This window comes from Erithacus rubecula, assembly GCF_903797595.1.
Source record: "Erithacus rubecula genome assembly, chromosome: 2".
Classification (NCBI taxonomy): domain Eukaryota; kingdom Metazoa; phylum Chordata; class Aves; order Passeriformes; family Muscicapidae; genus Erithacus; species Erithacus rubecula.
The window spans coordinates 69,065,053-69,077,585 of record NC_136685.1 but is presented as its reverse complement, the minus strand read 5'-3'; the positions used below and the strand labels follow the sequence as shown (position 1 = coordinate 69,077,585).

General features: G+C 35.9%; 1 protein-coding gene across 1 annotated transcript in view; it reads left to right on the top strand.

The window, feature by feature from the left end:
• The window catches only part of NUP133 (nucleoporin 133), a 30,676-nt gene that overhangs the window by 5,717 nt on the left and 12,426 nt on the right, over window positions 1-12,533 (top strand). The window contains exons 6-18 of the mRNA XM_079330300.1: window positions 193-363; window positions 986-1,141; window positions 1,238-1,308; window positions 1,880-2,027; window positions 2,866-3,013; window positions 3,695-3,852; window positions 4,437-4,528; window positions 6,644-6,807; window positions 8,204-8,298; window positions 8,417-8,641; window positions 9,633-9,755; window positions 10,207-10,306; window positions 11,303-11,545. Coding sequence (XP_079186426.1) covers window positions 193-363; window positions 986-1,141; window positions 1,238-1,308; window positions 1,880-2,027; window positions 2,866-3,013; window positions 3,695-3,852; window positions 4,437-4,528; window positions 6,644-6,807; window positions 8,204-8,298; window positions 8,417-8,641; window positions 9,633-9,755; window positions 10,207-10,306; window positions 11,303-11,545 — 1,894 coding nt within the window. The remainder of the gene's footprint in view (window positions 1-192; window positions 364-985; window positions 1,142-1,237; window positions 1,309-1,879; window positions 2,028-2,865; window positions 3,014-3,694; window positions 3,853-4,436; window positions 4,529-6,643; window positions 6,808-8,203; window positions 8,299-8,416; window positions 8,642-9,632; window positions 9,756-10,206; window positions 10,307-11,302; window positions 11,546-12,533) is intronic.

Sequence of the window (12,533 nt, the reverse complement as noted above, 5' to 3'; positions counted from 1 at the left end):
TCACACGAAGCTAAGAAAATTAGTCTCTGCCAGTGCTAAGTACCTGTGAGATTTTTGTCTTTTTCTAAGGATGTCTTGTGTCTTGTTCAGCATTTACCCATGTCAGCTGACATAAAGAATTTGAGCTGACAGTAGAGTTTTTTGAATGTGATTTTAATTTTTTTTAATGTAGTTGCTTTCTCTTTTTGCTAGGGAGGAAGCTTTATTTTATCATCTTCCAGAGGTCAACTAGTCCGATTGATACCTGATAGCTCTGGCAAGATTCATCAGCATGCCCTGCCACACGGGCAGGGCATGTTTTCTGGAATTGGTAGGAAGGTTTCTTCTCTCCTGGGTATATTATCTCCTGGAAATGATGCTGTGGTAAGCTTGAGAAACGTTCATCTTTTTTAATTTCTCTTTGTAATTTCTTGCCTGTGTTTAGGAAAGGAAAAAGAAGAGATTGTATAGGGGTGTGTGATGACAAAAAAGACAAGACTCAGCTCATTTATGTTACTTATATTTCTTTGAAATTTGAAACAAAGGCAGAAACCAGATAAATCTGTATGTTTTGTGAAGGTAAATACTGGCTTACTCTTTAGCTCTGAATAAAAGGAGACTTTGGAATAATAGTCCTTCCTGGAGAATATGCAGTGGTTGCATGTCCTACCCCTTTCTAGTGATAGCCTCATTACTAATTGAAGAAACCAGCCTGTAGTTCTTCTTTCCAGATTTAGCACTGCCAAGGGTTGGTGATTGGGTTGAGTTTTATCGATGAACTCCACAGAGGTTGGCAGGAAGTACAAGAAATGTATTTAATATAGATGGTTTTTTATCTATAAAATAAGACTCCTCTTGAAAGTTATCATAATGCTCCTCTTGAGTCCAACTTTTGTAGATTGCCCAAGGAAGTGACTCTTCGTGGACTGAGAGTGATTTAGATTATTCTATCCAAATATTCAGGCTTTCCTTTAACCTTTTTAGCTTTTTCACTTTTTAAATACAGATTTCTAATGTTCTTTGGGATGGAGAGAGATCAAGCTTTTACATGCTAACAAGTTCAAGTCTAAACAAGTGGGAGATTGATGATTCATCAGAACGTTACATTTTCAGCTGGGATATCAACAAGATCCTGAAAGAGCATATTACAGATGCAATTTGGGTAAGAGCCAGCCTGACTGGAAAGTGTTAATCTGTTTGTTTTAATTGCTAGCATGTTTATATACAGTTACACAACAGATGTATTTCTTTTTTTTAGGGATCTGAAAGTAACTATGAAGATATTAAAGGAGGAGTAAATGTACAATACATGGATTTGCAACAGAATCGGTAAGGAAGTGCACTGGCATCTGGTAAGACCTTCATTAGTGAGATAAATCTGTTCTGTTTTCCTGCAAAAACTTCATGTAATTGCAATTTCAATTTCATTTTACTGGTGTGGAACTGTTGATAAAGCAAGCACCTTATATTAGGTAATTAGGTTATCCTGTATTTCATGCTATCATCTTTTTAGCATTACAAATCTTTTACATGATAATAATTCCCTTTGCTTTTTTAAATGTCATTTTATCAGGATTGTGTATTTGTTTTGTCTTGATTTTACAAAGACAAAAAATGAGCAAGTGTAACTTGTTCTAGCAGATGGCAGAGAATTTACTATCTCCTGCATTTGATTTAATTGCATGAAATTACAACTGCCTTGGTTCAGTTTTGTACTGCAGTATGAATGCTGTTAATAAAGAAGAACAAACAGTATAGGTTTTCTTTCTAAAAGAGTAAAAAAGATTGAACAATGCCTGGGTGAGATTGTAGTTAATTTTTTTTTTTTGAGTGGTAGTGTTTGAGCAAGTAAAATAAGTAGTAATCATCTCTCAATGGTGTGATATCTGTTGTTGAATAGTGATGGACTGGTCATGCTTGCTGCAGCATGGCATCCTGGAGATCGTCCATGTCTTGTCTACTACACTCTGATAACAGTAGAAGACAAAGGCTGTCAGATGTCTGATGATGTTGTTGTGGAGGTCACACAATATAATCCATCTTTTCAGGTATGCTAATTGAGGTTCTGATACTGACTTTAAAAAGTGTTTCAGAGTATTCCTATATGTAAATCATGTGTCAGGTTTTTGTCTAAAGGAAAATCAGTTCCCCTTGGAAGTATATATTTGTAATACTCTTGAGGAAAATGTGTATCAGCATCTCTTAATGTTTAATGCTAACTGTATTTAAAGTTTATGCTTTGCATTTTAAGTTATAAGATCTTCAAAAAGAAGTCTAATCTGACTCCAACTGATTTATTTTAGTTTTTGTGTGTCTGTGAAAGTTTCTACAGAGCAATTTTATCGTACGCTCTTGTAATCCGTCTAGGACAGATGTCAAACTCTGAGACTCTTGTTGCAGGACAAAGAATTATGAGATGTGCTTTTTGGTCCCTGCTAGGCAGCTGGCTTGCTGGGAGGGGAGGACACATGGCTGTCTGTGGAATACATTGTCTGTGCTGTGTCTTCTGGAAGCATAAACCTGGGGATTAGATTGCTTTGGTAAACTTCTGCCACTCTTCCCCCTCTCCCCAGTGTCTGCAATGGCATCTTAAAGCTCAGAGATGGAAGAAAAATATGAAACCTGTTGAATAATTAATGTGTTTACTTATGTCTCCATGTGAAATTAGCAAGAATGTTATGCATATGGAAGGGGAAAAAACTCCAGAATCTAAAATTTTAGGGCAAATTAAAAGCGATTTTGTTTAGTTTTTCAGGTTGTAAGATGCATCGATACCTCATTGTTAAAAATAAAAACAAGTTCAGGCAGCATGGATTAGCATTTAAAATTTTAAATGTTTAAGGGATTGATTATATATGTGATATTGTTTGTATTCAACACTTTCAGTCAGAAGATGAAGTGTTGTGCTGCCTGGTAGTCCCAGATTACTTCAGCCATGCTGCTTACCTTTATAAGGAAGATGAAGTGTTTGCTTGTTCCACTGGAACTGGCAGAATTTCCTTACCACAGGAAAAAATCATATTTGGTGTACAAGGTAACGTGCTATGGAGAAAAAACACATTTTGTTGGTGTCTTCCAATTCAGTATTTTTACAGTATTTAGATATCTCAGCAGTGTCATGCTTGTGCTCCTTTATTAAATGTTTCAAGGTGGGAATTTCTCATAGGTGTGTGGAGAAGTGCTGATGTGACATCCAGTATTGTTACTCTACAATAGCAGAGTAATTTCAAGTGTTTCAAATGAAGATGAAGCAGATCCCTGTCCTTGGTATATGAAAGGATGGGGGTTTTGCTTGTGGGGCTTTTTCCTTGGTTTTTCTCTTTCCTAACATTCACCATGAGTTGGTTTTTCCCTTGAATTTAACTCCGTGCCAGATGTCTCTAAGTATATTATCCATGACTTTAAAGATGTTTTCAAATACAGCAGGAATATTGGTCCTTAGGTAGAATTTTAATTAACTGAATCCTGAATTTTTTCTTCTTTTCTTCTCTTTTCTTCCTTTTTTTTTTTTTTTTTTTTAATTTTAACACTTGCAGTATCTGAAAGTCTAGATTTAGAGTAGCAAATAGTTTCACTACTTTTCTATGTCAGGTGCAGTTATCAATTGCTATTGGCTGATTAATGGCAAAAGTCAGCAACTGTCTATGAAACTCTCATGTTTTGGTTTTTAAATGAAGTGGTAATTACGTGCTTTTTTTCCCTCTCCTTATTTTAGGAGATAGTATTTTAGGAGCAGGTTCCTGTAATAGCCTTCCCATCTTCTTTGCCAAAAAAAGTGGACTCCTAACTATCTTGTCCAGGGAAAATATTTCTGTGCTTCCTGAAGACCTTGAAGATGCCCTGTCCTCTTCTATTGCTGGACCAAGAAGTGAGGTAATGATTATTTGCCTGGTTGAAAACAGGGTACAAATAAATTGGTTTTTTTAATGTAGATTTTGAATTTTCACTTTGGAAATCCCAACTTGAGTTTCTTGTTGTTTTTTTTTTTTTAATAGAGACTCAAACACTTCAGATGAAGGCAGTTTTCAAAACAAAAAATTTTATGTCTGTCAGTTTGGGTAGCTTTTTTTGTTTTACTTTGTTTCACAGTTGAGGTTTCCATGAAATTTTTTTCCTTGTAGATGTGTTGCTGTCTATCACTAGGCCTAATATAACACTATAATCAATTGTATTATTAACTAGTATTTTAGTGGAAGGCCTTTGTGTGATTGCTCTGATGAAACTGGTTTTCTTCACAAACTAGTTTCTAGTTAAGTTTGTCTGCAGTTAAACTGTTTCTGTGGATGATAGTATTCAGGAATACCTTTTAAATCCTGTCAAAAATTAATAAACACAGCTGCTTCCAGGTGGTGATTTTATTTTAAACCTGTGGCATTACTACTTAAAAAAATTGTTTTCATTTCATAATGAGGATTAATATTTGTCTTTCAGCTGAAGTTTTTATTTTGCATTTTCAGAGTCCTGCATTTGATACAACTGGTAGGCTAGAAATCATAGCTCAAGAAGATAAAACCAAATTATTGAAAGCTGCTTTTCTACAGTACTGCAGGTAGTAAGTTGCATTTTGTTTTTGAGACTTCATTTGCTGTTTTTGAAGGCACTCTGGTATTTGAGTAAGAGATTCTCTTAGGGTATTTCTGTACTATTTTAGTTGTAGATATTTTAATGACACACATCTTTATTAGGAAAATATTGAATATGCCTTAAGCTAGTGAAGAGGGATATGTGCTAGAAAAGAGCAGACTTCTGTAATCTCAATCACTTGTCACTTACTCTGTAAATTCTATGGAAGATTAACTGGCATGGCAGACTTTGGGCAGGATGATTTTTTTTTTTTTTTTAATTGACTGATATGTAAGAATGAGTGGAAAAAAATACCCTGTTTGTCAAACATTCCTGATTATAACAGTTGGAGTGTGGGGAGACATGCAATGGTCCTGAAAAGTTGAGATGAGTGATGCAAACAAAGGAAGAAAAGGAGAAAGAAGATTAAGATCTGTAGGCTTAGATTGATTTATTTAGAGGAGTTTGTTTTCAATATTTATGGATTTAAAATACAAACAACCCACAAACCCTCTTAGGACTATTCTCCTAAGGAGTGTTAAAACTTGGAAAGAACGGGTTTAAGGTAACGAGAGGTGGGAGTGCTTTTGCCATAGAACTTCATGTGAGGTAAAAGATAGTGAAGGGCATTAGGCACAGAGGATAAAGGATAGCAATACAAGATCTGTAAACAGAGACAATTTAGATAAATTCTGCAGGTGTTCAGAAGTGTCATTAAACAGAAGTGCTGCTGGCTGGAATAGCTGTGGTCTGAGAGCACAGTTAACAAACATGTCATTGAGGATGTGTACAAGGGGATTGGAAACAGAAGGAACTGGCAGCTAGTAAGGAAAACTGTGAAACAGTATGAAAGTTGGAAGTTATTTCAATAAAAATATATTTATAGGGTTATATTTATGAAACCAGAAGAAAATAATAATTTTATTTATAGAGTAGTTATTCTAATTCTTTTTTTCTGGAAAAAATAGTCTGGTAAAATGAGCAGAGCAGTCTCCACAGAACAGATGTAGCAGTGGCCTGTCCAGATGGCCAGTGAGTTGATACAGACCAAATAATGGAAGGTTGTGCAGCCCCTGGAATCGTAAAGTGTACCAGCTGTACAGTGAGCTCTAGCAGCATTACAGACCTGGTGGTCTTTAGAGGGGATAGGAAGTTCTATGGAAAGATCAAGATGACCCTTTCTGAGAGCACTTCATGATTTTTGAAGGAGCTAATAAAATCCTATGTGATCTCCTTAGAAACACATCCTGCTGGGTAGTAAAGATGGCTTGTTTTTTTAATAGAAGATCCAGTATATTCCAGTTTTTCAAAAGTATCCTTTACTTTAGTTTATCTTTATGCAATTTCTGGATGCAATGCTGAGTTGGTTTGTTTTTTGGTTTTTTTTTTAATTTGTTGGCATCTTGATCATGTAAGTGTTCAAACTGAAAGTTTCATGAAAAATATAAATACGTCCAATATTGGACTCACAATATCCCTTCTCAGTTGGAATACTATAATTTTTTAGTCATGACACCAAATCCCTGGGTTTTGTGTATATTGCATTATTCTTACATAGAAGTACAACTTCATACCTTGTAAGTCTGCGTTTGGTTACTTCTTGTTCTTTTACTAATTGATATGAATAAGAGAAGATTCTTTGAAATTATAGGAAATAGAAATATTGCATTCTATTTCCTGAAGCATTTTCCTGAGAGTTTTGATGAGCTTCACCTCAATTGCCATTAGTTGGAGTGATTGACAAAATATTAAAGCAAGCAATAGAAATGTGTTGACTTAACTACCAGATATATCCAGGCTTAGCTCTGTGTGATTAGTCCTTTCTCTTAAATAATAATAATAGTGGTAATAAAAAAAATGTGTGTCTTGACTCCTAGCTTATACTTTTTTGATTTATAAGTCGTGCAGCCTACTTGCTTTTAAAGGTTTGGAATACCTTTTATCCACAGTTTAGAGAGAGTGCCAAAAATGCTTGCTGTATATAATCTAAAGCACTTCACTTAAGTGTAAAAAGTGTACCAGAAAAGCCTGCTGAGGGGTTCTTTTTTCTATAATCCTGTCAGTTGATTTTATTTAGCATACTTTGTTTCATTTATTTCAGGAAAGATATAGTCAATGCACAAACCATGGTAATGGAGCTCTTCCCAAGTAATGCAGATCTGGATTCTGATACTGAACTGGATAGAGCAGTGACTCAGATCAGTGTGGACTTAATGGATGATTACCCTGCCTCTGATCCAAGATGGGCTGAATCTGTACCTGAAGGTAAATGTAATGTATTGGGTTTTTAGCTTTTTGGTTTGTTCTTTGGGGGTTTTGTTGTTGTTATTGTTGGTTTTGGCTTGTTTTTTTCTTTTTTTTCTGAAATAGTATCTATAATATTCTAGGTAACATTATACTTAAAGCTTTGCAAAGAACGCATAGATGTCCCTGGCCCTCTATCACCACTAGATACATTTCCAGAAAGACTTGGAGGCATCTTTTGCATCTTTAAACTTGCAGTCTGTTGTGATTAGTTCTTGACTTCATACAGTAAATGCAAATAACAAAGAAAACATATTTCTGAGAAAGGTACTTCATGCAAGGATGAGGTGGTGTCGCTTTAGTATTTCCATGATTCCTTGTAGTTTTGAATCATTTTCCAAAAAACAAATGTGTTAAGATAAATAGCTTATTTGTTCATTCTTAATCTTTCTGTCAGTGGGACTGCACAGCTTCTGGTCACCTCAGATCCTGGGTAGAGTGAGCTCGTATTCCTCTGGCTTTGGTATTTATGTCTGCCTGAAAGAGGACTAGAGAAATCGATTTACAAGCATTTGTTGTACATAAAGGAGTAAACCAGACATGTTTTCAGCAAGAAACTTCTTTGTTCATAATTTGGTGTCTCTTACAAGTTGTAATTTGAAAGTGTCCTCAAACCTCTAGGTGGTAATTGCCAGTTACAGGATAGAGGCTTAATTTGAGTTCATTTGACTAGTTACAGATGAATGACATTTCCTGATGTTGTTTATATGGGGCAGCCAGTTGAAAATTGTCTGGCATGAGATCCTCACTATTTTCTGAATCAACTTTATTTTTGATTTGGCAGCCTGTCTGTGTTTATTACTGACTAAAGCCAGAAATGAAAATTGATAGCTTCTTGGAAATTGTCTTGCTAATTTTACTCAGTGATAGCTCTTCCAAATTTTTTGTCTTGATATTATAAGCACACTTAGTTTATACAAAAAATCTGGATGAAGAGTCAATTAGATCTGAATGCCTGTTAACGCTGTAGTTTCTAGTAGCTGTGGTCTAGGGCATAGTGAATTTTGCAATAGCTAGTCCACCATGAGGATAAAAATATGAGTCTGAATCCTACTAAAACTAGAAGGTGCTCGTGAGCTGCTATTTTAGCAGCACAGTAGTACTAGTAGTTCAAAATAGTACTGGTCTAAAGATACTTTACTTCTTCTAAAAGCTTTACTTCAGCCATGATAGACTTGAAAAAAACAGATTAAAAAGAGCATGGTAAGCAATGTAAATGTGTGTGCATATACTATAAAAAGTACCACTGTGGTACCACTATAAAAACTGACAGATCAATTTATCTCAGAGGCAAAACACATAGTTACCCAGAAATAAAGATATCAAGTGCTCTGACCTAAGATTTTGTTTTATTTAGAAGCAGCTGGTTTCAGCAACACATCACTCATTCTTCTTCATCAGCTAGAGGATAAGACAAAAGCACACTCCTTCTTCATTGATTTTCTTCATCAGGTAAATCCTACTGTTCTTTTAGTATCAACACACACAGTTTATTACTTTGTCTTGATTCCTCTAGAACACTGTTTAAAGTGCATGAGGTCTTTTGTTTTTTGGGTTTTTTTTGTAAAAGGTTGGTGCATTTGAACGTCTGGGCAGTTTTCCAGTGCGAGGGATGCCGATGGCCACTCGACTGTTGCTCTGTGAGCATGCAGAGAAACTGGCAGCAGCTATTGTACTCAAGAATCACCACTCTAGGCTGCCTGAGCTGGTGAATGCTGCTATACTGATTGCATTAAACAAAAGGGAATGTGATGTTCCACCAAGCCTTACTCCTGCTGATGTGTTCTTCAGGGAGGTAAGAAGCCTGTTGTTTCTGAATTGCCGTGTAGCCTTCCATGTAGTAAATATTACAGTGCTTTGAAATGTACTTAAAAACTTTTCCCAGTAAAACTGTAAAAATCAATTCAACTTTGCACAACTACAATAGGGATGATGTGCTAGTATTTTCCTCACTTTACTGTATGTATTTTTTTTTGTCTGCGGCTGAAACATGAATTCTGACAAATTTTATTTAGCAGAAGTAAAGTTGTTACAATTTCCAACTACCTAACATGGATAAGCGATGAAAAAGACAGCTGAAATTCTCTGACACATAAGAAGATGCATACTAAATTATAATTTTTAAGGGATGAACTGAGGAATATGAAGCTTTCCAGACAGGAGAGCTGCTTTGATGAGCTGTCCTGGATGGAACTGTATTAATTCAGTCACTTATAATTTTTGTCCTCTCTAACATTAGTCAAGCTAAGTTAGCTCTCAGTTTATTCTGCGTTCCAGTCAAGTGCTCCGTCTTTATTTCTTTCTTCCTTCTTGAGAAGAACTATGCACAAAACATTTATTCTTAGGAAGGTTTTACTGCAGAGAACAATAGTTGCTAAGGGAGAAAAATAAATATAAAAGAAAACAGAACTAATAGTCTGCTATTTTAAAGCAAATGTGTTATCCAGTATACTATATCCAATAAAGATTCTGTTGCCAAGTATTTCAGAAGATGATGGAGTAATATGCCAAATGGAATTGTACAGAGTTGTCTTCAGAAATGAAGATTTTTTCTTTTCCTTTCAGATTTTAGTCCAGAAAGAATTATTTTAATAGTTTTAAGTATTGTATGAACCATAAGCTGGTGATCTCATTATGCATTGCAGTAGTTGATACCTTTTAATATTTTTGACTATTTTTGTGATTTATTCTAATGTACTTACTTTTCTATACAGCTCTTGGCTTTCAGGTATCAGCTGATAGTGGACATGTTTGTGTTTAATATAACTTTTCCTTCTGTCTTCAAGGTGTCCCAAATAGATTCCATCTTTGAATGCTTATTAGAAGAGGAGGAACAAATCCTGAAAGATATGCCTATTGAATCGATTGAGTGGGCCCAGATAGTTGTGAATGTGAATAACATCATTAAGGTACAGAACTGCCTTAACCAAGATGTTTGTGGGAGGGGAAGATAAACATTGAAGAGCACAGAACAAATGGAGTGTAGCACATTCAAGTTACTGACATGAGAAGAGTGAATGTGCTTTTCACATATCCAAATACAGCAGGAAGGAAAAGACAGCCTTGGGCAGAATTAGGGACATTCTTTTTCCTTCTGAGCCTCTGTTAAAGATAATTTAAGGAGTTGCAGCTTTGTTGGAAGTTGTGAATCATGAATATGTAGCAAAGAGTGAAGAGCTTGTGTTCAAGCTCTGAGGTTTCTTGCTCAGTGAGCATGTCCCTTTCTGTCCAGCTGAGAAAGTGGTGTAGAAAGAGTGTGGATATTTAAAGAACATTTCAGAATTACAAAAGACAACATCTTTTGTGGTCTGTGTATACAGAGGTAGACTTTAAAGTACTCACATCCTTACCTTTCCATAGGATATGCTACAAGCTGCCTGTCAGTATCGTCAGTCTAGAGCCTCTTTATATAAAACAGGAGAACTTCCAGAAAGAGAACCTGAATATATTCCATGGACAGGTGAGAAAATACTATTATAAGTTCACAAGTTTCAGAACACATGAATTTCAGTCTGAATTTTAAGCTTAATCTAAAAAGCTGCTACAGAATTGTCAGTGCAAGGAAGTGAAAATGAAGTTTTCATTTGGGGAATTAAATGGTATGCATCAGTGAACACTTAATTTGTCCAGTTCTGGTGATGTTTTTTTAAAACTTGCATTGCAAAATTGGCTATAAAACCACAAGTTTGGGAAACAAAACTAATTTCAGAATTTTTATAATTTTTCTTTTTTTAAATTTTTTAAAATTTTTTTAAAAAAGCATTGGTTCTGGTTGGCAGATCTGTGGGGTACATAACATTAAAATAAATCATAAAATATGATCTATAGTTGTTTTAAAAGGGCTGATGATTCTCTACGTGCATAAATGTGTTTTGTTTTGATTGTTTAATAGTGTGAAAAACTATCAGAGCAACTGTTCTCAGAAGCAAGCACTTTCCAGTTAGTGCTTAAGCTTCCTTGTAGCCTCTACGTGTCAGACATGTTTTTTTAGTGCTTCCAAGACAAAAGTCTTGCAATCCATATTCCTCCTCATGAAAGCAGGACCCATGCAAACTCTTCTGATCTTGTGTTTTGATGACTATATCAAAGTATTTTAATTAGGTTAATAGAAGTTGCCTTTTCCTTGTGTGTGCTCTTTTATTTTGCATAGAAATAGTGCAGGCAATTATTTTCTTCTGGAAGAAGAGCTAATGTTGGTAGTTGGCAGCATGGATCTGCGTAGTTCAGGCTTTTTGTTTACCACATCTTGGCCCAGTTTAATACCTGAAATAGATGGGAGTAGTTGTTTATTGCAGGGTGGAGTGGTGACGGTATTACTTTGGTTTTCAAGCTGAAAACACTTTTTTCCTCGTGTTGTTTTTTTAATTGCCCATAGTAATGTTTTCCTTGTGCTTTTCCATGGATTGCTGCGGTGAGTGGATTTTTGCTTTAGCGTTGCCTGTGCTGTTTTCCCCAGCCTCCAGCAGCGTCCGCGCGGCAATAGCGCGGCAGCACGGCATCATCCTGAAGGTGGTGTATCCTCAGGTGGACAGCAACCTCCGCAGCGTGGTGGCCGAGCAGCTGGTGGCACTCCTGGATTGCTTCCTGGATGGCTACGTGGCCCAGCTGAAGTCTGTGGATCGTCTGGCTGATCAGGAGCGCTACAGCAGCGTGGAAATGGAATATGTCCAGAAGAGATCCGAGCTCTTGTCACCTTTCCGTGAGTGCTCTCCCTGTTCTTTAACGCCAAGATTGAATGGTTCGTTCGATGAGGAAATTGCACCAGTTTGATACAGTAAATGGCATCCATGTGTGAATTCTGCTTGCTTTACACAGTTGCTGTCACAGTACAAGTGACAGGTTTATGATTTAATGAGATAATTACACAAAAAACAAGCAGATTACAAGTTAGCATCCATGCACTTCTTGTGTGTACCTGTTATTAGACACCTGGGTGCTTGAATTTCTGTCTTCCACCAACTTGTTACATTTTTCTGGCAGGATTTTATCTTGTACTGCCTGGCTGAAACTAGCCTGTAAATGGATTCTAAATATTTATACTGTGACAAGTTGAGATAAACTTACATGTCTGAAAGTTTGTTTGGTGTTTATCAGTGAATAGTTACTTTTTGAATACCAGTTATTTAATAATTGTGCCCACTGTTTAATGTGTTGGATGTGGTCAAGTCCTGAATGAGTAAGCCATAGAAAAGCTCCCTTTCAAAATTGAAATAGGTTGGTGTAAATGCATTTTAGTAACTTTGGAAAATTTAATTTTTTTTAGTGAAATAAAGTATATAAGTAGAGCAATCTAATGATAATTTTTGAACATTCATAGTAAAAGCTTCATGAAATTATCATTGTCCGTTTTCCTGACATCCTTTGGCTCTGTCAGCTTATAAATACATTTTATATCATTATGTTTAATATCATTATGTTCAATCTAAGGTTCATATTTCCTTACCAACAAAACTAAGTCTTCTGCTCGTTCTTACATATTTAGTTGAACAAAAAGCAAGATTCTAAGTAGTTTCTCTTCAATGCAAGTCCAATTGTCCTTATTTGTCCTGTCCTTTTCCAAAAGCCTATGGCTGCTGCTTTTTTTGCTTCGTGTATTTAAGTGGCTGTTATTGTAGATGTTAAGTCATGGGTGGAATTCCCTCCCCCAGTGCAAATAGCAGATGATGCTAACTTCCAGAGGAAATAGA